We start from the raw sequence: 26,936 nt of genomic DNA on the forward strand, positions 1-26,936 counted from the left end.
ACACACACACAGACTGGAGTGGCCCGTTACCACGGAAACGTGAGAAAATGTCTGATATTTTGATTAAAAGACTCAGGTCACAAAAATATGAAATACAATTTAACAATATACATTACTTCTTACAAATAAATTTGTTTTAGAAACATTACAAACCATTTGTTTTTTTTATGTAATTATGTCCCCAAAAATATTTAGTTTGTGAAAAAAAGTGGTTGATATATATTTTGAATCTACGTTCCACAGTGGCTGGTGGACCACAACGTTAAATGGTAGTCACACCAGATACTGACTGGTTTTCTGATCCACACCCCAAATGTTTTATATATTTTTTAAACAGTATCTGTGACCAACAGATGCATATCTGTATACCCAGTCACGTGAAATCCGTATATTAGGGCCTAATTAATTTATTTCAATTAACTGATTTCCTTATATGAACTGTAACTCGTAAAAATCTTAGAAATTGTTGCATGTTTGTTTATGTTTTTGTGATTTTTCACATTAACTTATCCATCTTTTCAAATTCCAAACAATGATCGGCCATCTTGTTTCTGCAATTCTGAGCAATGTCACTTGCTTCAAGTGAGTTTCCTGAAACATTTGTATTATCTAACTAACCTTAGGCTTGGAGCTCATAATCTTCTCAACAGAGGGGGAATTCACAGGGATTATGCCCACTCACAGTCACATGGTAGGCTCCATGGATGGATTATGATGGAATCTGGAGAACACAATGTCCTTTTTCACATTCAAGTCAGTACACATGACCACAACACCACACCGAATACTGACATCTACATTGCATATTAAGGATGAATCCCAAATGGCACCCTATCCCTTTATAGTGCACTACTTTTGAGCAGAGCACTATGGCTCCCGGTAAAAGGTAGTACACTATATATAGGGAATAGGATGTCATTTGGGACACACAACAATTCCTCTTTAAAGCGGTGATGGCATTTACTTCAAAATGTACTGTACCCACTAGTCATATGTATTAAAATGCATACTGGTAACCATCATGGTTAATAGATTATAGTTAAAATCAACTGTTGGTTGTCTATGGTATTTTCCTAAAAAGTGTTAACTATGTGTAACAACAGTTTCTGGTGGGAATGGATACATTCCAATTGGCACCCTAATCACTATATAGTGCACTACTTTCGACCACCGCCAAAATAGTGCTCTGGTTCTATTCAAATGATTCCACAAAGACAGGGTCACATAACATGGAAAAAAAATATTTATTTCAACCGAAGACATTTGGTAATCTACAAGCCAACACTGGATGTCAATTCATGAGGGATGGAAGTGTACACACACAAAAAAAAAACCCATCAGATATGTAAAACAAAAAAAAAATTAACATTACTGAGCAGAGTGAATTCCCTGATGTTGAAATTCATTTGTGGTGAGCATTGGCTGAGAGTAGATTCATGCTGACGTACCCTGGTCAATACCACTTTGGCCGACACTCTCATTGTATTGCAAACTTCAGATCGTTCACACACACACACACACACACACACACACACACACACACACACACACACACACACACACACACACACACACACACACTTGTGCTTTTCAGTTGTCACAAAACATTGTATGACATTCTCATTTAGACTTAGTATTTGGGAAAACTCCCCCCCCCCCCCCCCCCAAGTCCAGTACATTTCTAATAATGGTGAATAAATATTACCACAATTATTTATCATATGGTGAATGTTTTTGGGGGTGTTGAACATACCAATCAATCTGAAAGAAACTAGAGTACAAAAAAGTAACAAAAGACAAACAATAAATTAGAATAGCTCAGGTTGTGGCACACAAGGAATCCGGTATATACAAACAAAGCACTTGAGGGAAGGACCAACAACAATCAGTGTGATATTTTCATCAGATGGGTTCGAGGCCAGTGACTCTTCTTTCCTCATCAATACTGGTATTAGTTGTAATCCTCATAAGTGAAGCAAACCCCCTATTTCATTATTTACATTTTCAACCATGACAGAGGCATCAAGATGTATCAACTGAAAACAAATGATTAATTTGATAAATTAAAGGACATTTTGAAGACTTCATTTTCGATTTTTCGAATATTTTCTACAGTCTATTAACATTCTTAAAATATCCTACCCTAATCCATAAACTACACCCTATCCTACCCATAGACTACCCTAATTCATAAACTACACCCTATCCCACGCTAACCCATACAGACTACACCCTAGCCTACCCTAACCCATAGAGACTACACCCTAGCCTACCCTAACCCATAGAGACTACACCCTAGCCTACCCTAAGCCATAGAGATTACACCCTATCCTACCCTAACCCACAGACTACACCCTAGCCTACCCTAACCCATAGAGATTACACCCTATCCTACCCTAACCCACAGACTACACTCTAGCCTACCCTAACCCATAGAGACTACACCCTAGCCTACCCCATCCTATGCTAAACCAGATACTTCATCCTATTATACCCTAACCCATAGAGACTACACCCTAGCCTACTCTAACCCATAGACTACACCATATATCCTACCCTAATCCATAAACTACACCCTATCCTACCCATAGACTACCCTAATCCATAAACTACACCCTATCCCACGCTAACCCATACAGACTACACCCTAGCCTACCCTAACCCATAGAGACTACACCCTATCCTACCCCAACACATAGACTACACCATATATCCTACCCCAAACCATAGAGGCTACACCAGCACAATATCATACACACATCATGTTTAAAATAATGGAAAATATGCCTCTGAACCTGAACAAAATGTCTTGGAGCTAAACAGTAGGATGTTAACCTGTGTGTCAATGGTAATCATACTGTCGTTGGTTTTGCACAAAACATTGGAGTTGTCTAGGCATCTTCAATGACCCCAAGTCATTTCATAGACAAAAGATAACATTCGCTTTGATAAGTTATTCTTTACTCTTAGAATGTGCATGAGTTCATGAACTCAGCCACATGGTCAAGCTTTTACAGACAACTTCGAATTTGGGTTCGCCTCGCTGCCAGATCGCAACATCGAATGTGTTATAGATTCTGTTACCCACACCAGTACCTGGTCCTTAACCACCAGTACCTGGTCCTTAACCACCAGTACCTGGTCCTTAACCACCAGTACCTGGTCCTTAACCACCAGTACCTAGTCCTTAACCACCAGTACCTAGTCCTGTACCACCAGTACCTAGTCCTGTACCACCAGTACCTAGTCCTGTACCACCAGTACCTAGTCCTGTACCACCAGTACCTGGTCCTGTACCACCAGTACCTGGTCCTGTACCACCAGTAGCCAGCCCTGTACCACCAGTAGCCAGCCCTGTACCACCAGTAGCCAGCCCTGTACCACCAGTAGCCAGCCCTGTACCACCAGTAGCCAGCCCTGTACCACCAGTAGCCAGCCCTGTACCACCAGTAGCCAGCCCTGTACCACCAGTAGCCAGCATTGTACCACCAGTAGCCAGCGCTGTACCACCAGTAGCCAGCGCTGTACCACCAGTAGCCAGCGCTGTACCACCAGTAGCCAGCGCTGTACCACCAGTAGCCAGCGCTCTACCACCAGTAGCCAGCGCTCTACCACCAGTAGCCAGCGCTCTACCACCAGTAGCCAGCGCTCTACCACCAGTAGCCAGCGCTGTACCACCAGTAGCCAGCGCTGTACCACCAGTAGCCAGCGCTGTACCACCAGTAGCCAGCGCTGTACCACCAGTAGCCAGCATTGTACCACCAGTAGCCAGCATTGTACCACATAGCTAAAGGTCTTTACATTTTACTGCACAGCATATACTCATATAGCCCAGGCTTATTGAAATCAAGTTTACCAAAACATTTACAGTAGAATGTCGAGTGAAATGCCAGTTCATGCCATTTCAACATCAGTTACTGTTCTATTGAACAATTATCATGAAAATAAAGACAAGGAATGGGAACTGGAACGACGTAAACAACAGCGAAGTAACAATCACATTTCCTATTGGAGTGGAATTCACTTGAGCCAGTCAAAAGCCAACAAAAAAAAAAGTACTTCTTGTCAGCAGAAAAAATATCATTCCATATGCGCTACAGACATTTTGGCACCAAAGGGCCATAGCAAGCCACTTTTCACAAAGGTGGTCACCCACCATTCTGACCGCCAAACCAGACACACACATACACATATACAGTGGAGGGAAAAAAGTATTTGATCCCCTGCTGATTTTGTACATTTGCCCACTGACAAAGAATGGATCAGTCTATAATTTTAATGGTAGGTTTATTTGAACAGTGAGAGACAGAATAACAACACAAATATCCAGAAAAACACATGTCAAAAATGTTATCAATCAAGCAATCAATCAATCAGATTCCAAACTCTCCACCATGGCCAAGACCAAAGAGCTCTCCAAGGATGTCGGGGACAAGATTGTAGACCTACACAAGGCTGGAATGGGCTACAAGACCATCGCCAAGCAGCTTGGTGAGGAAGGTGACAACATTTGGTGCGATTATTCGCAAATGGAAGAAACACAAAAGAACTGTCAATATCCCTCGGCCTGTGGCTCCATGCAAGATCTCACCTCGTGGAGTTGCAATGATCATGAGAACGGTGAGGAATCAGCCCAGAACTACACGGGAGGATCTTGTCAATGATCTCAAGGCAGCTGGGACCATAGTCACCAAGAAAACAATTGGTAACACACTACGCCGTGAAGGACTGAAATCCTGCAGCGCCCGCAAGGTTGCCCAGCTCAAGAATACATATACATGCCCGTCTGAATTTTGCCAATGAGCATCTGAATGACTCAGAGGACAACTGGTGAAAGTGTTGTGGTCAGATGAGACCAAAATGGAGCTCTTTGACATCAACTCAACTCGCCGTGTTTGGAGGAGGAGGAATGCTGCCTATGACCCCAAGAACACCATCTCCACCGTCAAACATGGAGGTGGAAACATTATGCTTTGAGGGTGTTTTTCTGCTAAGGGGACAGGACAACTTCACCGCATCAAAAGGGACGATGGACGGGGCCATGTACCGTCAAATCTTGGGTGAGAACCTCCTTCCTTCAGCCAGGGCATTGAAAATGGGTCGTGGATGGGTATTCCAGCATGACAATGACCCAAAACACACGGCCAAGGCAACAAAGGAGTGGCTCAAGAATAAGCATATTAAGGTCCTGGAGTGGCCTAGCCAGTCTACAGACCTTAATCCCATAGAAAATCTGTGGAGGGAGCTGAAGGTTCGAGTTGCCAAACGTCAGCCTTGAAACCTTAATGACTTGGAGAAGATCTGCAAAGAGGAGTGGGACAAAATCTCTCCTGAGATGTGTGCAAACCTGGTGGCCAACTACAAGAAACAACTGACCTCTGTGATTGCCAACAAGGGTTTTGCCACCAAGTACTAAGTCATGTTTTTCAGAGGGGTCAAATACTTATTTCCCTCATTAAAATGCAAATCAATTTATAACATTTTAGACATGCGTTTTTCTGGATTTTTGTTGTTGTTATTCTGTCTCTCACTGTTCATATAAACCTACTATTAAAATTATAGACTGATCATTTCTTTGTAAGTGGGCAAACGTACAAAATCAGCAGGGGATCAAATACTTTTCCCCCCCACTGTATACATAAAGAAATATGTTAATAATAAAAATAAAACAAAAATCTACATTTTGTACTTGTAGGTTCCAGACCTTTAAACACTGAATTGACAAAACCCACAGCCCTCCCCCAAAATAAACTCTCACATCAAAAAATAATCATGGAAGAGAAGAAGTGTTTAACTCTTTGAACTTGCAGAGATGAGGATCATGCTTTTTGCGTCTGGCTTAAGTTGGAAGGGTGAGGTACACTAAAACTGAAGCGCTGCTGTCCTTTTGACTGTCGTCCTCCGTGGGAGGTGGGCGGATGGACAGACAGACTGTCGTCCTCCGTGGGAGGTGGGCGGATGGACAGACAGACAGGCAGAGGGGGGGAGCAGCCTCATTCCAATGGAGTGACAAAAACTGTCTATGTATTTGTGGCGCGAGGAGAGTTGACAGGGCTGGGGCGGAGAGGGTGGGGTGGGGTCGATAGTGGGCTCATTAGGAGGAGCAAAGGAGGACAGACAGAGCAGAAGGACGGGAGGAGGCGAACATCATCCCCTAGTCCAATATGGGGGAGGGAGGATGAGGGAAGCAGTCACTGAAGGCAGACATTATGGAGACCAGGATGAAAAACATCAACATGAAGGAACCTAGAGGGAAGACAAACAGGCAAGGTTTAAACAACTGTCTGAAACCAAACAGTCTTCAGATAAGTTAAATGACCGTCTTTCAAGACATATTCCTAAAATACAGGCCACATCTCCCATACATGGCACATTACCAGAGTACATGACAAACATCGACGTTCATTTAGGCCAAATATGACAATTTTATTTTAAATAAGACAAAAAAAATATTGTTTTAATGTTTTTCATTGATCTCCTTCAGCTTATTCAAAGCAGAGTCAATGTTACAGTCTCTGAGCTCTTACCGTGAAGCAGCCCCTCCATGTTATCCTGCTTTTGTGTCCACCAGTTGCAGCTGCACATTCACAGGCATGGCCTCTCCGCCGTATCCACCCTTTGACTGCATTTGGTTCTGAATGGAGTTCACCTGTGGAGGAAATAAACAGTATGTTAAAGACAAGATGATGGACAACTGCTAACCCTATTGAAGCAATACCCACATGTATCCATTAACCTGCTAACCTTGAAGCAATACCCACATGTATCCATTAACCTGCTAACCTTGTTGAAGCAATACCCACATTTATCCATTAACCTGCTAACCTTGTTGAAGCAATACCCACACTAATCCATTAACCTGCTAACCTTGTTGAAGCAATACCCACATTTATCCATTAACCTGCTAACCTTGTTGAAGCAATACCCACATGTATCCATTAACCTGCTAACCTTGTTGAAGCAATACCCACATTTATCCATTAACCTGCTAACCTTGTTGAAGCAATACCCACATTTATCCATTAAAATGCTAACCTTGTTGAAGCAATACCCACATGTATACATTAACCTGCTAACCTTGTTCAAGCAATACCCACATTTATCCATTAACCTGCTAACCTTGTTGAAGCAATACCCACACTAATCCATTAACCTGCTAACCTTGTTGAAGCAATACCCACATTTATCCATTAACCTGCTAACCTTGTTGAAGCAATACCCACATGTATCCATTAACCTGCTAACCTTGTTGAAGCAATACCCACATTTATCCATTAACCTGCTAACCTTGTTGAAGCAATACCCACATTTATCCATTAAAATGCTAACCTTGTTGAAGCAATACCCACATGTATACATTAACCTGCTAACCTTGTTCAAGCAATACCCACATTTATCCATTAACCTGCTAACCTTGTTGAAGAAATACCCACATTTATTCATTAGCCTGCTAACCTTGTTGAAGCAATACCCACATTTATCCATTAACTTGCTAACCTTGTTGAAGCAATACCCACATTTATCCATTAACTTGCTAACCTTGTTGAAGCAATACCCACATTTATCCATTAACTTGCTAACCTTGTTGAAGCAATACCCACATTTATTCATTAGCCTGCTAACCCGAACATTTACATTACATTCAGTCATCTAGCAGACACTCCCATCCAGAGCGACCCACAGGACCAACCAGGGTCAAGTACACCGCCAAAGGGCACAGGGACAGTTCCCCCACCCAGTCGAATCGGGGACCCAAACCAGCGACCTCTCAGCCACCGGCCCAAGCTCCCAAACTCCAGTTTCTGTGCATGTGTGGCACTATTTACATGTGTATGTGTGTGTCCATGTGCGTACAAGCGCTTGCTTGGCATCAGCCTCAGGCAAAAAGGCATTAGATGTAACAACGTTCCTTTTTAGCGTCAGTTAATCATATTTTTTGTTTTGTTTATTTTGACGTACATTTTTTTGTTTTATCTTTGAACATCATTCTACCCCCCCGCCCAGCAGCTTCACTCCCACATCCCGACCCTCAGTTTCCCTCAACACATCAAGTATTCATACCCTTTCCTGAGACTTAAAATTGAGCTCAGGTTCATCCTGTTTCCATTGATCATCCTTGAGATGTTTCTACAACTTGATTGGTGTCCACCTGTGGTAAATTCACTTGATTGGACATGATTTGGAAAGGCACACCACACAGTTGACAGTGCATGTCAGAGCAAAAACTAAACCATGAGGTTGAAGGAATTGTCCGTAGAGCTCTGAGACAGGATTGTGTCAAGGAACAGATCTGGGGAAAGGTACCAAAAAATGTCTGCAGCATTGAAGGTCCCCAAGAACACATTGGCCTCCATTCTTAAATGGAAGAAGTTTGGAACCACCAATACTCTTCCTAGAGCTGGCTGCCCGGACCTTGGGTCAGGGAGGTGACCACGAACCTGATGGTCACTCTGACAGACCTCCAGAGTTCCTCTGTGGAGATGGTTGTCCTTCTGGAAGATTCTCCCATCTCTGCAGCACTCCACCAATCAGGCCTTTATGGTAGAGCGGCCAGACGGAAGCCACTCCTTAATAAAAGGCACATGACAGCCCGCTTGGAGTTTGCCAAAAGGCACCTAAAGGACTCTCAGACCATGAGAAACAAGATTCTCTGGTCTGATGAAACCAAGATTGAAATCTCTGGCCTGAATGCCAAATGTCACGTCTGGAGGAAACCTGGCACCATCCCTACCGTGAAACATGCTGGTGGCAGCTTCATGCTGTGGGGATATTTTTCAGTGGCAGGGACTGAATCGTCAGGATCGTTTGAAATATGAACGAAGCAAAGTACAGAGAGATCCTTGATGAAAACCTGCTCAAGAGCGCTCAGGACCTCAGACTGTGGCAAAGGGTTACCTTCCAACAGGAGAACAACCCTAAGCACACAGCCAAGACAACATAGGAATGGCTTCGGGACAAGTCTCTGAATGTCCTTGAGTGGCCCAGCCAGAGCCCGGACTTGAACCTGATCGAACATCTCTGGAGCGACCTGAAAATAGCTGTGCAGCAACACTCCCCATCCAACCTGACAGAGCTTGAGAGGATTTGCAGAGAGGAATGGGAGAAACTCCCCAAATACAAGTGTGCCAAGGTTGCAGCACCATACCCAAGAAGACTCTAGGCTGTAATCCCTGCCAAAGGTGCTTCAAAAAGGGTCTGAATACTTAAGTAAATGTGATGTTTTTTATTTTTTATAAATTTGCAAACATTTCTAAAAACTTGTTTTTGCTTTGTCATTATTGGGTATTGTGTGTAGATTGATAAGGGGGGGAAAAAACAATGTGGAAAAGGTCCAGGGGTCTGAATACTTTCTGAATGCACTGTACTTCCATACATTTTTTTCATCTGGTACCGGGGGACCTGCAGATGAGTCGTGAGGCCTGTAGGTGTCCTAGAGCAAAACAACCGACATGTGTTCAACAGTTCCACCTTTCCAGAGGGGTCATATTAGTGTGTAGCCCAAACTTCTCGGACGCTACAGACCGAAGTTGGCACATCGGCTGTACCGACTTCAGACGAGTCCCAAGACACTTGTGTACAGCACAATGGAGAACACCATTCGTGAGAGTCTCATCTTTCCATAGATGGGTCATAATAGTAATGAATAGTCTTTAATAATGATGAATAGTCTTTTAAATCATAATGTAGTCAAAATCATAATGAATAGTATATAAATGAATAGTTTTTAAATCATCGTAGTGTCTTTAAATCCTAATTAATAGTCTTTAAATAATAAATGTATAGGTCTATACTTATCCCATCTTGGTGGCTAATGATTGACATCCCATCACATTCCCATCAGGCATTGCTTCCTCTTACCGAATTCATGCCACTGAAGATGTCTCCCGATCCCACGTGGGACGTGTGGACAAAATTAGTGGGTTCCCCGATCATACTCCTGTCGATGCGCCTCCGTCGCTTCTGCAAGAGGGAGAGGAAAAGGATACATTCACCATCAGTCTTTTTCTACCCAAGTTCCATTTGGGAATTGTTTTTATTATATGACAAGGATAAGACTTTCAGTGTACCATTACGTTTCATGTTAAATCAATTTCCTAATGTTCAGCTTCCAAGGGGTTAGTGCATCAGTGAAGCAAGCAACAGAATCTTTCACTATGTACACACACCTGAGCTGTATGGAATACTAGCCAGTAACAGAATCTATCACTATGTATGTACACACACCTGAGCTGTATGGAATACTAGCAGTAACATAATCTATCACTATGTATATACACACACCTGAGCTGTATGGAATACTAGCAGTAACATAATCTATCACTATGTATATACACACACCTGAGCTGTATGGAATACTAGCAGTAACATAATCTATCACTATGTACACACACCTGAGCTGTATGGAATACTAGCAGTAACATAATCTATCACTATGTACTCACACCTGAGCTGTATGGAATACTAGCCAGTAACAGAATCTATCACTATGTATGTACACACACCTGAGCTGTATGGAATACTACCAGTAACAGAATCTATCACTATGTATGTACACACACCTGAGCTGTATGGAATACTAGCAGTAACATAATCTATCACTATGTACACACACCTGAGCTGTATGGAATACTAGCCAGTAACAGAATCTATCACTATGTATGTACACACACCTGAGCTGTATGGAATACTAGCCAGTAACAGAATCTATCACTATGTACACACAGCTGAGCTGTATGGAATACTAGCCAGTAACAGAATCTATCACTATGTACACACACCTGAGCTGTATGGAATACTACCAGTAACAGAATCTATCACTATGTATATACACACACCTGAGCTGTATGGAATACTACCAGTAACAGAATCTATCACTATGTATATACACACACCTGAGCTGTATGGAATACTAGCCAGTAACAGAATCTATCACTATGTATGTACACACACCTGAGCTGTATGGAATACTAGCAGTAACATAATCTATCACTATGTACACACACCTGAGCTGTATGGAATACTACCAGTAACAGAATCTATCACTATGTATGTACACACACCTGAGCTGTATGGAATACTAGCCAGTAACAGAATCTATCACTATATACACACACCTGAGCTGTATGGAATACTAGCCAGTGGGTGAATCCTTCCTCCCCCAGTAAAATAAGGAATTTGCTCTCTCTCTCTCTCTCTCGCTCTCTCTCTCTCTCTCTCTCGCTCTCGCTCTCTCTCTCTCTCTCTCTCGCTCTCTCTCTCTCTCTCTCTCGGTGCTGGGGCCTCTGATGTATTTAATGTAAACATACATTTTTTCCACTCTGACAACCAAAATAAACTTGACTCTTTAGCGAAGAATAAATGAACTGTGCTTCTAATGAATTGTCAGAGCAAGTCAGCTAGCAGGCATCACAGCATGCACAATATAGGCCTATTCTGTGAACATTAGCAGCGTGTGATCAGATGGCATTGCTCGTTGTGTTCTGACTTGTTACATAGTTGATGAAGGTTGTAACCTATGCCGTGAGGCCCCCACATTGTAGCACTATTGTAAAAATATCAACAGTTCCAGAAAAGCTATTTTCCTTCCCTTCTCGTCATACTGCTGTAAAGAATCAGTAACTACTTGGACCGCCACACATCCAGTTGCTATGACAACTGCTTTCTGATAACCGAGGTGCTATGAGGTCTGCCATTTTCTCCGTCTACACACGTCACTGGTCACAGAGACAAATACCATGTCATGGTAGCATCACACACACACCACAGGACCATCTTCAAAGCCATCGTCAAAGACTGATTCCACTATAGTGGTGAATAAGATTCAGACAAACATGCTTGTGAATGTCCATGTAAACAACGTTTCAATCACACTTTTTCCTCAGAGTGCGGTAAGCCACGAAAAACACCGGGTCTCGCCCTTAGCCCCATCGTCAATAAAGGAAGGATTTATGATAGACGGCCAAATCCCTTTCGTGGGATACAGCAGTGCTGCGTGTGTCCTAGGGCTGCAGCTGTGATTGCTCCTTCACTTGCAAATCTCACCCAGCGAGCTGGAGTCCTGGTCTAGGGGTGAGGGGTCACTGGCAGGTCAAGGGCAGAGCAAGCCTGTTTACACTGCGCTCCAGTGTTTTACTACAGGGAAGCCTTGTTACACTGCACTCCAGTGTTTTACTACAGGGAAGCCTTGTTACACTGCGCTCCAGTGTTTTACTACAGGGAAGCCTTGTTACACTGCGCTCCAGTGTTTTACTACAGGGAAGCCTTGTTACACTGCGCTCCAGTGTTTTACTACAGGGAAGCCTGTTGACACTGCGCTCCAGTGTTTTACTACAGGGAAGCCTGTTGACACTGCGCTCCAGTGTTTTACTACAGGGAAGCCTGTTGACACTGCGCTCCAGTGTTTTACTACAGGGAAGCCTGTTTACACTGCGCTCCAGTGTTTTACTACAGGGAAGCCTTGTTACACTGCGCTCCAGTGCTTTACTACAGGGAAGCCTGTTTACACTGCGCTCCAGTGCTTTACTACAGGGAAGCCTTGTTACACTGCGCTCCAGTGCTTTACTACAGGGAAGCCTTGTTACACTGCACTCCAGTGCTTGTGTACATAGAGAAACATGAACCCGACTTGGTGGTCCGGTGAAGTACAAGGCACTAACATTCCAAACTGGAGAAATGAGCTCAAAGCTGACACAAAATACATACTTGTGTTGTTGCCATGCAAAACGCCCTTGATCTTGGGTTTAACTGGAGAGGGAAGCCGAGTTGGTTCTCAGGGAAAAGGTAGGCTATACTCCATACTATGACAAAAATTGCTCTATTGGCCAACATCTCTAGGCTATACACTACTAGGAGACAAACTGTAGCCTACATTTGAACCCAAACAAATCTGGGACATCCATGCTTCATGGGCATCAATCCCCCACCTGAGGATAATACGTATTTTCAAAGAACAGAGGTTTACAGCAAAATGGCATGCTGCATCCACTATCCCCCAAAACAAATTAGACTCCACATGTTTCCTGGGGTTGGCCTATTAACCTTTCTTCAGCGCATGGCTTTGAAATGCAGGATAAATAAAAATCCATTGACATTTGAGGTATCGTCTGTTTACTGGCTGTATCCCTTAATGACAACCTATTTAAAAATGTACAACTTTTGGGCCCATAGGCTCTGGTTAAAAAGTAGTGCACTATATAGGGAATGGGGTGCCATTTTGGGACACAGCCTATGAAAATCTACTGACGGTTCCCCACCAAGTGCTTTGATGTGCTTTCAACCCCAAATGGTTTTTAGCTTAATAGCATACAACAGTGAAGTCCAAAAAAAACACATATCTTCCTATTAGCGAGTTCTAATCCCCTAACAGCTAGACCAGTTGCTTCATCATTGACGCCCTGCGAAAGCTTTTCAAATGTTTTGCTGACCCCCAGATAAACAAACCAATGTTTCTGGTCACAACTCAGGAAACTAACACGATCCACTAGCGGTTTCCGACCCAACATAGAGTCCATAACATACTTCTACCTCAGGCTAACCGTTTCTCAGGCTAATGTTTACAACCCAGGAAACACTTTGTCATAGTGGAAGTACACTACATGACCAAAAGTATGTGGACACCTGCTCGTCGATCATCTCATTCTAAAATCATGGGCATTAACATGGAGTTGGTTCTCCCTTTCCTGCTATAACAGCCTCCACTCTTCTGGGAAGACTTTCCACTAGATGTTGGAACATTGCTGAGGGGACTTGCTTCCATTCAGCCACAAGAGCATTAGTGAGGTTGGGTACTGATTTTGGGGGATTAGGCCTGGCTCGCAGTTGTGTCAAGAAGCAGTGCGGTTTCGGAGGACGCACGGCTCTCGACCTTCGCCTCTCCCGAGTCCGTATGGGAGTAGAAGCGATGGGACAAGACTAACTACCAATTAGATACCACGAAATTAGGAATAAAAAATATTGGAAAAAAGTGTTTGATGGGGTCAGGGCTCTAATGTCAGGGCTCTGTGCAGGCCAGTCAAGTTCTTCCACACGGATCTCGACAAACAAGTTCTGTATGGGACCTTGCTATGTGCATGGGGGCATTGTCATGCTGAAACAGGAAAGGGCCTTCCCCAAACTGTTGCCACAAAGTGGGAAGCACAGAATTGTCCAGAATGTCATTGTATGCTGTAGCGTTAAGATTTCCCTTCACTGGAACTAAGGTGCCCAAACCATGAAAAACAACCCCAGAACATTATTCCTCCTCCACCAAACTTTACAGTTTGCACCATGCATTCAGCCCGGTAGTGTTCTCCAGGTTTCCGCCAGATTCGGCCGTCGGACTGCCAGATGGTGATGCGCGATTCATCACGCCAGAAAACGAGTTTTCACTGCTCCAGAGACCAATGGTGGCGAGCTTTACACCACTCCAGCCGACGTTTGGCATTGCGCATGGTGATCTTAGGCTTGTGTGCACATGCTCAGCCATTTCATGAAGCCCCAGTCAAACAGTTCTTGTGCTGACGTTGCTTCCAGAGGCAGTTTGGAACTCAGTAGTGAGTGTTGCAACCGAGGACAGATGATTTGATTTTTATGCGCTGCGTGCTTCAGCACTTCGCTGTACAATTCTGTGAACTTGTGTGGCCTACCACATCACGGCTGAGCTGTTGTTTCTCCTAGACGTTTTCACTTCACAATAATAGCACTTACAGTGTACCGAGGCAGCTCTAGCAGGGCAGGAATTTCACGAACTGACTTTTTGGAAAGGTGGCATCCTATAACAGTGCCACGTTGAAAGTCACTGAGGTCTTCAGTAAGGCCATTCTACTGCCAATGTTTGTCTATGGAGATTGTATGGCTGTGTACTCGATTTTATACACCTGTCAGCAACAAGTGTGGGTGAAATAGACAAATCCACTAATTTGAAGGGGTGTCCACATACACTATATATACAAACGTATCTGTAATACACTGTTACTGGGACTGACCGTGCCATTGGTCATGTTGGCCTCATGCATGGTGGAAAGAGTCTGCAGGCCATGGCTGGAGCAGTGCTGTGTGGCTTTCCTGCCTTGTCAGTGAAAATCATCATAACGAGATTCCAATGGCTCATTAGTGAGATTTCCATGGGCTTCCAAGCGCCGGGAATCAACCTCCTTTAGCAGTTTGATAGCCTGTCAGTTTAACAGTACTGCCGAGCCGGTGAGGAGAGGGTCAAAAAGGAGTACTAAATATATAATTGAGGCCTGGTGTCGGGACAAGCCAGGGCGGCTCCCCTCCTTCTCTACTTTCACAGGCAACACTTTCATACTTATTCATAGATTTAAAAAAACAAAACAATCTAATGTAGTCTGAAGGAGCATTTTATGAAGAAAAAAAAGCTCTAGAAGTGTGTATGTATGGGAAAGAGAGAGAGAGCGTGAGAGTGAGACAGACAGAGAAAGAGACACACACACACACACACACACACACACACACACACACACACACACAGCCAGAGAGAGACAGACTGACTCAGAGTGCTAGTGAGATCATCTATAGATCAACAGTAATAACAAAGACTAGCCCCTACATGTCAGAAGCACTACCAGGAATATAATTTCTCTCATTTGAAAGTTCACAAGAGTTTTACGGTTAAAGACCGTAAAGGCAGTTGATGCATTGTTGTTTCAAGCCACATGAAATGCAGTTGACTGATAATGTTGAGGTGAGATACAATTAGGAGAGTAAAAACAAAAACTATAGACCCAGTGTACATTATGACTCATTTAATATAATGGTTTAATAGTTTTCCAGTTTGTGAGCACAGGAAATAAAAAAGTTGGAAGCTCCTGTGTGAACTCAAATGGAAATCTGTTAGCCTAGCAACGGAACACTCTCTGTTGCTAGGGAGGAGTCATAACGTTCTCATCGTGATCATGACATCACGGACCTTTCGAGTACGTTTCCTTGGTATTAAAGTGGGTTATCGAATGACTTGTTAATGTAATTATATCTGGCCGGCGAAACAATGAGGTGCTTAATTTCCGCTCCAGTGTTTTCACTCACAGAAGGGCTTAAGACGGTCCTGAAAAAGATGAGAGCTACAAGTTAGTGGTCCGCAGGATCTAAACCTAAATCAAGAAGCCTTTTAGCTTCAAATAGCCTATATTAGGGGAAAACTAACCTACGACATAAATAGACAACGCTCATTTGGTTCTCAATTAGTTCAATTAGTATTTCAGATGACATAACAGTAATTCATCCTTCCAGGTTTATTTTGACAGTTCATCCAACACTATGATCCAGACCGTCTGGTGTGGCTTGCATGTTCAGGACTTCCATTCAGCATGACCTCTGTGCTCATTAAACACAATATTGAGCGTGATGGAACTGGGCAGCAGCATATGGTGGGTGGCCTCAGGTCAGAATTAACCATAGTAAATGGTGATCTAGATGCCAATTATGTCAATAACGGCAAATCCAGGGTACTAATCGCAATTCTCACCGTTTGATTATCTATAAGTCCAACATAGTTCTAATTAAACCACAACGTTATGAGGCTCAGACTATTGGTTTGATTCCTGATTTGAGTTCGACATATCTTTACTACTAGCTGGTTTGTATCCTGATTTTAGTTCTACATATCTTTACTACTAGCTGGTTTGTATCCTGATTTAGTTCTACATATCTTTACTACTAGCTGGTTTGTATCCTGATTTTAGTTCTACATATCTTTACTACTAGCTGGTTTGTATCCTGATTTAGTTCTACATATCTTTACTACTAGCTGATGTGGATCCCGATTTAGTTCTACATAGCTTTAATTTTAGCCAAAATGTTCGAGGCCGGGGCGGCCAACCCTTCACCAGGGGAGCTACTGGCTTTTGTTCCAGCCCTGCTCTAACCCATCTGACTAATAAGCAGTGGTCCATCAGGATCTGAATCAGGCAAAGCCTGCAGACCGAGTAGTTCTCCAGGAGGGTTGTGACCGTATCACTGCCACACCGGCGGTCAAATTCCACATGACCGTTTAGTCATGGTAATTAGGCTTCTCCAAGCTCTGATGCTGATGCTGGTCATTAGCAGCCTACCAAACTTACTAACTGCCTGGTACTCAGCACTCTATTGTCCCTCTAATCACTCTGACATCAATGCAAACGAAATCGAATAAAAAAAACACTTCATGAGAGCTCATGAGCTTATTTTGCGCAACATTTCTTTAGGCTATGAAATTGCAGGAGAAAACAGAGTGATGGCCGCTAATAAAAAGAGGAGGATGCCATCAGCTTTCTATAGGCTAGGCCTACTGTAGTATCTTGAATAGACCAACAAATAATTGGAGGACACAGGATGTAATCTTTACTTGTCATTTATTAGGAACTGATTTACACCACTATCTATCATAGAGACCAATAGTTAACTCTCTCTATTGCTCACAGAACGGTCACCAACCTAGGACCGGTGATAGCGCCACCTATTGGTTAGATGAGCCAGCATCATTTATCACTCTATAACACCTACTATACTTGTTTCTCAACTTTCGTAATATTAAGCATATTATGTCTCTTTACAACAGGAGTATAGCCTACCTGGCTGGCATGAAAATAAACCATTCGCTATTTAAGTGCATAGATATGTATTTTTCCCCCCGCTGCCCCGTTTCAATATAGGTGCATGGTAACAAATGTCACACAAACAGTATCAGTCAAAAGTTTGACACACCTACTCATTCAAGGGGTGTTCTTTATTTTACTATTTTCTACATTGTAGAATAATAGTGAAGACAAAATGAAGAAATAATTTAAAAAAAATATTTCACCTTTATTTAACCAGGTAGGAAAGTTGAGAACAAGTTCTAATTTACAACTGCGACCTGGCCAAGATAAAGCAAAGCAGTTTGACACATAAAACAACAGAGTTACACATGGAGTAAAACAAACATACAGTCAATAATACAGTAGAAAAATAAGTCTATATACAAAGTGAGCAAATGAGGTGAGATAAGGCAAAAAAAGGCAATGGTGGTGAAGTAAATACAATATAGCAAGTAAAACACTGGAATGGTAGATTTGCAGTGGAAGAAAGTGCAAAGTAGAAATAGAAATAATGGGGTGCAAAGGAGCATAATAAATAAATACAGTAGGGGAAGAGGTAGTTGTTTGGGCTAAATTATAGATGGGCTATGTACAGGTGCAGTAATCTGTGAGCTGCTCTGACAGCTGGTGCTTAAAGCTAGTGAGGGAGATAAGTGTTTCCAGTTTCAGAGATTTTTGTAGTTTGTTCCAGTCATTGGCAGCAGAGAACTGGAAGGAGAGGCAGCCGAAGGAGGAATTGGCTTTGGGGGTGACCAGTGAAATATACCTGCTGGAGCGCTTGCTACAGGTGGGTGCTGCTATGGTGACCAGCGAGCTGGGATAAGGGGGAACTTCACCTAGCAGGGTCTTGTAGATGACCTGGAGCCAGTGGGTTTGGCGACGAGTATGAAGCGAAGGCCAGCCAACGAGAGCGTACAGGTCGCAGTGGTGGGTAGTATATGGGGCTTTGGTGACAAAACGGATGGCACTGTGATAGACTGCATCCAATTTATTGAGTAGGGTGTTGGAGGCTATTTTGTAAATGACATCGCCGAAGTCGAGGATCGGTAGGATGGTCAGTTTTACGAGGGTATGTTTGGCAGTATGAGTGAAAGATGCTTTGTTGCGAAATAGGAAGCCAATTCTAGACTTAACTTTGGATTGGAGATGTTTGATGTGAGTCTGGAAGGAGAGTTTACAGTCTAACCAGACATCTAGGTATTTGTAGTTGTTCACATATTCTAAGTCAGAACCGTCCAGAGTAGTGATGCTGGACGGGCGGGCAGGTGCAGGCAGCGATCGGTTGAAGAGCATGCATTTAGTTTTACTTGTATTTAAGAGCAGTTGGAGGCCACGGAAGGAGAGTTGTATGGCATTGAAGCTCGTCTGGAGGGTAGTTAACACAGTGTCCAAAGAAGGGCCAGAAGTATACAGAATGGTGTCGTCTGCGTAGCAGCAAGTGCGCCATCATGGATGTATACAAAGAAAAGAGTCGGCCCAAGAATTGAACCCTGTGGCACCCCCATAGAGACTGCCAGAGGCCCGGACAACAGGCCCTCCGATTTGACACACTGAACTCTATCAGAGAAGTAGTTGGTGAACCAGGCGAGGCAATCAAAATAACACACATGGAATCATATAGTAACCAAAAGTGTTAAACAAAGCAAAATATTTTATATTTGAGATTCTTCAAAGTAGTTTCCCTTTGCCTTGATGACAGCTTTGCACATTCTTGGCATTCTCTCATCCAGCCCCATGAGGTAGTCACCTGAAACGCGTTTCAATTAACAGCTGTGACTTGTTAAAAGTACATTTGTTGAATATCTTTCCTTCTTAATGCATTTGAGCCAATCAGTTGTGTGGTAACAACGAAGGGGTGGTGTACAGAAGACAGCCCTATTTGGTAAAAGACCAAGTCCATATATGGCAAGAACAGTTCAAATAAGCAAAGAGAAACAACAGTCCATCATTACATTAAGACATGAAGGTCAGTCAATGTCAATGCGGAAAATGTCAAGAACTTTTAAAGTCTCTTCAAGTGCAGTCGCAAAAAACAAACTATGAAACTGGCTCTCATGGGGACCACCACAGCAAAGGAAGACCCAGAGATACCTCTGCTGCAGAGGATAAGTTCATTAGAGTTAACTGCACCTCAGATTGCAGCACAAATAAATGCTTCAGAGTTCAAGTAACAGACACATCTCAACATCAACTGTTCAGAGGAGACTGCGTGAAATCAGGCCTTCATGGTCAAATTGCTGCAAAGAAACCACTACTAAAGGACACCAATAATAAGAAGGGACTTGCTTGGGCCAAGAAACACGAGCAATGGACATTAGACCGGTGGGAATCCACCCTTTGATCTGATGAGTCAAAATGTGAGATTTTTGGTTCCAACCGCTGTCTTTGTGAGACGCAGAGTAGGTGAACGGATGATCTCATGTGTGGTTCTCACAGTGAAGCATGGAGGTGGTGGTGTGATGATGCTTTGCTGGCGAAACTGTCTGATTTATTTAGAATTCAAGGCACACTTAACCAACATGGCTACCACAGCATTCTGCAGGGATACGCCATCCCATCTGGTTTGCCCTTAGTGGTACTATCATTTATTTTTCCAACAGGACAATGACCCAAAACATACCTCCAGGCTGTGTAAAGGGCTATTTGACCAAGGAGAGTGATGGAGTGCTGCATCAGATGACCTGGCCTCCACAACCACCCGACCTCAACCCAGTTGAGATGGTTTGGGATGAGCTGGACAGCAGAGTGAAGGAAAATCAACCAAAAAGTGCTCAGCATATGTGGGAACTCCTTCAACACTGTTGGAAAAGCATTCCTCATGAAGCTAGTTAAGAGAATGCCAAGAGTGTACAAAGCTGTCATCAAGGTGGCTACTTCGAAGAATCTCAAATATATTTTGATTTGTTTAACACTTTTGGTTACTACATGATTCCATATGTGTTATTTCATAGTTTTGATGTCTTCACTATTATTCTACAATGAAGAAAATAAAGAAAAACCCTTGAATGAGTAGGTGTCTCAACTTTTGACTGGTACTGTATATTATTTAGTATATGTAAAGACAAGATTAAATCAAGAATAGTCTGATGGGTGACAATATTAGTCTTTCACTTGTGAATGATACCCAGCATAAGAAACAATGCCTTTTTTGCAACTTTTTGGAATCATAGTCACACACCTCATGTAACCTAGCCCATGGGCCTATAAGTTTTAAGAAAATTTGAGGCATTATCAAGTGCTTGTCAAATTGTGAATGAGAGACTATTGGAGTGTACCGCCTGGGCAAAAAAACAAAGCAGAGCTCATGACTTTCAAGCAACTTTTTTCAAATCATCATTAGTCTCATCATGCAGCCTTACAACGCAATAAAAAAATCTAAACAAAAAGCCCAATGTTTGTAGAACTAAAGTTACATTAATAACTCTAAATTAAGCACATAGGAGGAGCCATTTCTTTTTTAAACCGCTAAACACAGAATAGCAGCATGCTCCCTCAAATGCTATTATTTTCTTCTGAACTACATTTTCTTCATATCATGCTTGTGTAGACCTGTCTAAAATGAATAATGGATTTATTGTGAAGGTGTAGGCTATATTAGATGGATTTATTAGACTTTTTTAAATGGCTTGTAGACTATGTGGAAGCCAGGAGATCCTAAATGTGTTTATATTAATTAAATGGTAAATTACCGTGAGACCAACAGTTATTTTCTTGACAATCACCGACTGACGAAATTTCGTGACCGCCACAGCCCTACTCAGGAACATTCAATGTGGTCTTCGTAAGCAACTCCAGTGTATATTTGCCCTTGTGTTTAATGTTGTTGTCCTGCTGAAAGGTGAATGTCTCCCAGTGTCTGGTGGAAAGCAGACTGAGCCAGGTTTTCCTGTAGGATTTTGCCTGTGCTTAGCTCTATTCTGTTTCTTTTTATCCTAAAAAACTCCCTAGTCCTTGCCAATATCCTTGACTAGGACAAGCATACCCATAACATGAAGCTTGAACATATGAAGAGTGGTTCTCCGATGTGTTGCGTTGGATTTGACAAACATAACGCTTTGTATTCAGGACATGAAATTAATTTCTTTGCCACATTTTTTGCAGTTTTACTTTAGTGCCTTACTGCAAAACAGATGCATGTTTTGAAATATGTTTTTTTTATGTACAGGTTTCCTTTTCACTCTCATTTAGGTTAGTATTGTGGAGTAACTACAATGTTGTTGATCCATCCTCAGTTTTCTCCCATCACAACCATTAAACTCTAACAGTTTTAAAGTCCCCATTGGCCTCATAGTGAAATCCCTGTGCGGCTTCCTTCCTCTCCAGAAACTGAGTTAGGAAGGATGCCTGTATCTTTGTAGTGACTGGGTGTATTGATACACCATCCAAAGTATAATTAATAACTGCACCATGCTCAAAGGGATATTCAATATGTGCTTTCATTTTTTTTTTACCCATGTACCAATAGGTGCCCTTCTTTGTGAGGTATTGGAAAACACCCCTGGTCTTCGTGGTTGATACTGTGTTTGAAATGCACTGTTTGACTGAGGGACCTTACAGATAATTATGTGTGTGGGGTACAGAGATGAGGTAGTCCTTCAAAAATCATGTTAAACACTATTATTGCACGAAGAGTGAGTCCATGAAACTAATTATGTGACTTGTTTAAGCACATTTTTACTTAGAAAATCAAATCAAATAATTTGTCAGATACGCCGAATACAACAGGTGTAGACCTTACAGTGAAATGCTTACAAAGCCTTAACCAACAATGCAGTTAAGAAAAATAAGTGATAATTAAAAAATAGATAAGTAAAAAAAGAAAAATAACAAATAGTTAAAGAGCAGCAGCGATGCTATATACAGGGGGTGCCGGTACAGAGTCAATGTGTGGGGGCACAGGTTAGTCGAGGTAATTGAGGTAATATGTACATGTAGGTAGAGTTATTAAAGTGACTATGCATAGATAATAACCAGAGAGTAGCAGCAGCGTAAAAGAGAGGATGGGACAATGCAAATAGTCTGGGTAGCCATTTGATTAGCTGTTCAGGAGTCTTATGGCTTGGGGATAGAAGCTGTTAAGAAGCCTTTTGGACGTAGACTTGGTGCTCTGGTACTTTTTAGGGGATTCCTCTAACACTGCCTGGTATAGAGGTCCTGGATGGCAGGAAGCTTGGTCCCCATGATGACTGGGCCGTACACACTACTCTCTGTAGGGCCTTGCGGTCGGAGGCTGAGCAGTTGCCATTCCAGGCAGTGATGCAACCAGTCAGGATGCTCTCGATGGTGCAGCTGTAGAACCTTTTGAGGATCTGAGGACCCATGCCAAATCTTTTCAGTCTCCTGAGGGGGAATAGGCTTTGTCGTGCCCTATTCATGACTGTCTTGGTATGTTTGGACCATGATAGTTCGTTGGAGATGTGGACACCGAGGAACTTGAAGCTCTCAACCTGCTCCACTACAGCCCCGTCTAAGAGAATGGAGGCGTGCTCGGTCGTCCTTTTCCTGTAGTCCACAATCATCTCCTTTGTCTTGATCACGTTGAGGGAGAGGTTGTGATCCTGGCACCATACGGCCAGGTCTCTGACTTCCTCCCTATAGGCTGTCTCATAGTTGTCGGTGATCAGGCTGTTGTGTCGCCAGCAAACTTAATGATGGTGTTGGAGTCGTGCCTGGCCATGCCGTCATGGATGAACAGGGAGTACAGGAGGGGTCTAAGCACACACCCCTCAGGGGCTCCAGTGTTGAGGATCAGCGTGGCAGATGTGTTGTTACCTACCCTTACCACCTGGGGCGACCCGTCAGGAAGTCCAGAATCCAGTTGCAGAGGGAGGTTTTCAGTCCCAGGGTCCTTAGCTTAGTGATGATCTTTGAGGGCACTATGGTGTTGAACGCTGAGCTGTAGTGAATGAATAGCATTCTCACGTAGGTGTTCCTTTTGTCCAGGTGGGAAAGGGCAGTGTGGAGTGCAATAGAGATTGCATCATCTGTGGATCTGTTGGGGCGGTACGGGAAATTGGAGTGGGTCTAGGGTTTCTAGGATAATGGTGTTGATGTGAGCAATGACCAGCCTTTCAAAGTACTTCATGGCTACAGACGTGAGTGCTACGGGTCGGTAGTCATTTAGGCATGTTACCTTAGTGTTCTTGGGTGGTCTGCTTGAAACATGTTGGTATTACAGACTCAGGTCAGGGACAGGTTGAAAATGTCAGTGAAGACACTTGCCAGTTGGTCAGCACATGCTCGGAGTACACGACATGGTAATCCGTCTGGCCCAGCAGCCTTGTGAATGTTGACCTGTTTAAAAGGTCTTACACACATTGGCTACGGAGAGCGTGATCACACAGTCATACAGAACAGCTGATGCTCTCATGCCTGTTTGATAGTTCGTCTGAGGGCATAGCGGGATTTCTTATAAGCGTCCGGGTTAGAGTCCAGCTCCTTGAAAGCGGCAGCTCTACCCTTTAGCTCAGTGCGGATATCGCCTGTAATTCTTTGTTTCTGTTTGGGGTATGTATGTACAGTCACTGTGGGGACGATGTCATCGATGCACTTACTGATGAAGCCAGCGACTGATGTGGTGTACTCCTCAATGCCATCGGAAGAATCCCGGAACATATTCCAGTCTGTCCTAGCAAAACAGTCCTGTAGCTTAGCTTCTGCGTCATCTGACCACTTCTTTATTTACCACATCACCTGTGCTTCCTGCTTTAGTTCCTGCTTGTAAGCAGGAATCAGGAGGATAGAATTATGGTCAGATTTGCCAAATGGAGGGTGAGGGAGAGCTTTGTACGCGTCTCTGTGTGTGGAGTAAAGGTTGTCTAGAGTTTTTTTCCCCTCTGGTTGCACATGTGACATGCTGGTAGAAATTAGGTAAAACTGATTTAAGTTTCTCTGCATTAAAGTCCCAAGCCCTTCAGAGCGCCGCCTCTAGATGAGCATTTTCCTGTTTACTTATGGCTTTATATAGCTCATTGAGTGCGGACTTAGTGCCAGCATCGGTGGTAGATCGACAATTACGAAGAATATAAATGACAACTCTCTTGGTAAATAGTGTGGTCTACAACTTATCATGAGATACTCTACCTCAGGTGAGCAAAACCTCGAGACTTCCTTAATATTAGATTTTGTGCACCAACTGTTTACAAATATAGACAGACCACCACCCATTGTCTTACCGGAGGCAGCTGTTCTATCTTGGCGATGCAGCGTAAACCCCGCCAGCTGTATGTCGTTCAGCCACGACTCGGAGAAACATAAGATATTACAGGATATTCATAATCGTAGCTCGTCTATTTTGTTATCCAATGACTGTGCGTCAGATCCTTACAAGGCACCCAGAACTACTTCCCCGATATCTCCATCTCTTTCTCCTGTGAATGACGGGGATGAGGGCCTTGTCGGATGTCTGAAGTAAATCCTTCGCATCCGACTCGTTAAAGAAAAAATCTTCGTCCAGAACAAGGCGAGTAAATCGCTGTCCTGATATCTAGAAGCTATTTTTGGTCATAAGAGACAGTGGCAGAAATATTAATGTACAAAATAAGTTACAAATAATGCGAAAAACACACAATAGAACAATTGGTTAAGAGCCCGTAAAACGGCAGCCATCTCCTCCGGCGACATTCTGTTGTATACTTAATGACTAAAGAGATTTCAGCTTTTCATTTTTAAATTCAATTTGTAAAAAAAATTCTAAAAACATAATTCCACTTTTGACATTATGGGGTATAGTGTGTAGGCCAGTGACACAAAATAGAAATATAATACATTTTTAATTCAGGCTGTAAAAATGTGGAAAAAGTCAAGGGGTGTGAATACTTTAAGGCAGTGCAGAGCACTAAGCTATTGGGATGAACAGCATGACGTAGGCCTTTATTATTTCCATTAACACACCACTGATCATTCAGTTCCCACAGAGCCTGGCAGGGGTAACATCAGGGTTGTTGGTTTGAATCCCACAAGCACCACAGTTTACTGGAAATTGCTTTGGATAAAAGAACCTGTTAAAATGACCATATGACTATCATAAAACAATACAAAGGTTATAAAATGTGGAGAGAATGCTAGATGTGGCCTATTGCTATGCATCCCGGAATGAGAATGATGGATGTGGCATATTGCTGGGCATCCCAGAATGAGGACACACTAGTGCTCTGGGTGTAGATGGGGAAAGTGTTCACGTGAGGATGTCCTCAGGCGCTCTTCTCCTTACTGGATGGTCTAATTTATATAGGCCTCCCCATCACCGCTCATCAGAAGTGCAATGCCTGTTTTAGCAATTTAGTCTAATCTGGGTTAGGTAAATCTGGAACAAAGAGATGCTCACACACAAGCTCATTCATACACAAAGTTTCATTCTCACAGACATACAATCATACAAGCGCATACCACACACAGAATCACGCACACGCCACACAGACACACACAGAGAACCACACATGCACTGCTTAGGGGAATGTACAACTCATTTCTGTTAAACACATCTTCCTAAACTGAACAAAAATATAAACGCAACATGTAAAGTGTTGGTCCCATGTTTCATGAGCTGAAATAAAAAGATCCCAGAAATGTTCTACATTCAAAAAAACTTTATTTCTCTACAATTTTCTGCACAAATTTCTCCGTTGCCAAGATAATCCATCCACCTGACAGGTGTGGCATATCAAGAAGCTGATTAAACAGCATGATCATTACACAGGTGCACCTTGTTCTGAGGACAATAAAAGGCCACTAAAATATGCAATTCTGTCACAACGCAATGACAGATGTCTCAAGTTGAGCGAGCACGCAATTGGTATGCTGACTGCAGGAATGTCCACCAGAGCTGTTGCATGTTCATTGAATGTTCAATACCATAAGCCGCCTCCAATATCATTTTAGAGAATTTGACAGTACATCCAACCGGCCTCACAACCGCAGACTAAATGTAACCACGCCAGCCCAGCTGAGACCAGCCACCTGGACAGCTGATGAAACTGTGGGTTTGCGCAAGCAAAGAATTTCTGCACTAACTGTCACAACCCGTCTCAGGGAAGCTCATCTGCATGCTCGTCATCCTCACCAGGGTCTTGACCTGACTACAGTTTGGCATTGTAACCAACTCAGTGGGCAAATGCTCACCTTCAATGGCCACTGGCACACTGGAGAACTGTGCTCTTCACAGATGAATCCTGGTTTCAACTGTACCGGGCAGATGGCAGACAGCGTGTATGGCGTCATGTGGACGAGCGGTCTGCTGATGTCAACGTTGTGAACAGAGTGCCCCATGGTGGCGGTGGGGTTATGGTATGGGCAGGCATAAGCTACGGACAATGAACACAATTGCATTTTATCGCTGGCAATTTGAATGCACAGAGATACCGGGACGAGATCCTGAGGCCCATT

At 43.1% G+C, this 26,936-nt stretch overlaps 1 protein-coding gene and 1 long non-coding RNA gene across 3 annotated transcripts in view; both read right to left on the reverse strand.

Moving 5' to 3' along the window:
- Nucleotides 1–1,224: 1,224 nt before the first annotated feature.
- On the reverse strand, nucleotides 1,225–4,242 carry LOC115160121 (uncharacterized). Its single transcript, XR_003869004.1, has 2 exons — nucleotides 3,286–4,242; nucleotides 1,225–3,201 (listed from the first exon to the last, which is right to left on the reverse strand). It is a non-coding gene; the product is annotated as an uncharacterized LOC115160121 (long non-coding RNA).
- Nucleotides 4,243–5,608: 1,366 nt separating this feature from the next.
- Nucleotides 5,609–26,936, reverse strand: part of cdc42se2 (CDC42 small effector 2) — an 86,190-nt gene continuing 64,862 nt past the window's right edge. For both annotated transcript variants that reach the window (XM_029710468.1, XM_029710470.1), the window contains 3 exons: nucleotides 9,859–9,960; nucleotides 6,528–6,649; nucleotides 5,609–6,246 (listed from right to left, as the gene is read on the reverse strand). In XM_029710468.1, the coding sequence (XP_029566328.1) occupies nucleotides 6,548–6,649; nucleotides 9,859–9,960 (204 nt within the window). In that variant the 3' untranslated portion in view covers nucleotides 5,609–6,246; nucleotides 6,528–6,547. The remainder of the gene's footprint in view (nucleotides 6,247–6,527; nucleotides 6,650–9,858; nucleotides 9,961–26,936) is intronic.

The sequence above is a fragment of the Salmo trutta genome, chromosome 23 (assembly GCF_901001165.1).
Source record: "Salmo trutta chromosome 23, fSalTru1.1, whole genome shotgun sequence".
Lineage (NCBI taxonomy): Eukaryota > Metazoa > Chordata > Actinopteri > Salmoniformes > Salmonidae > Salmo > Salmo trutta.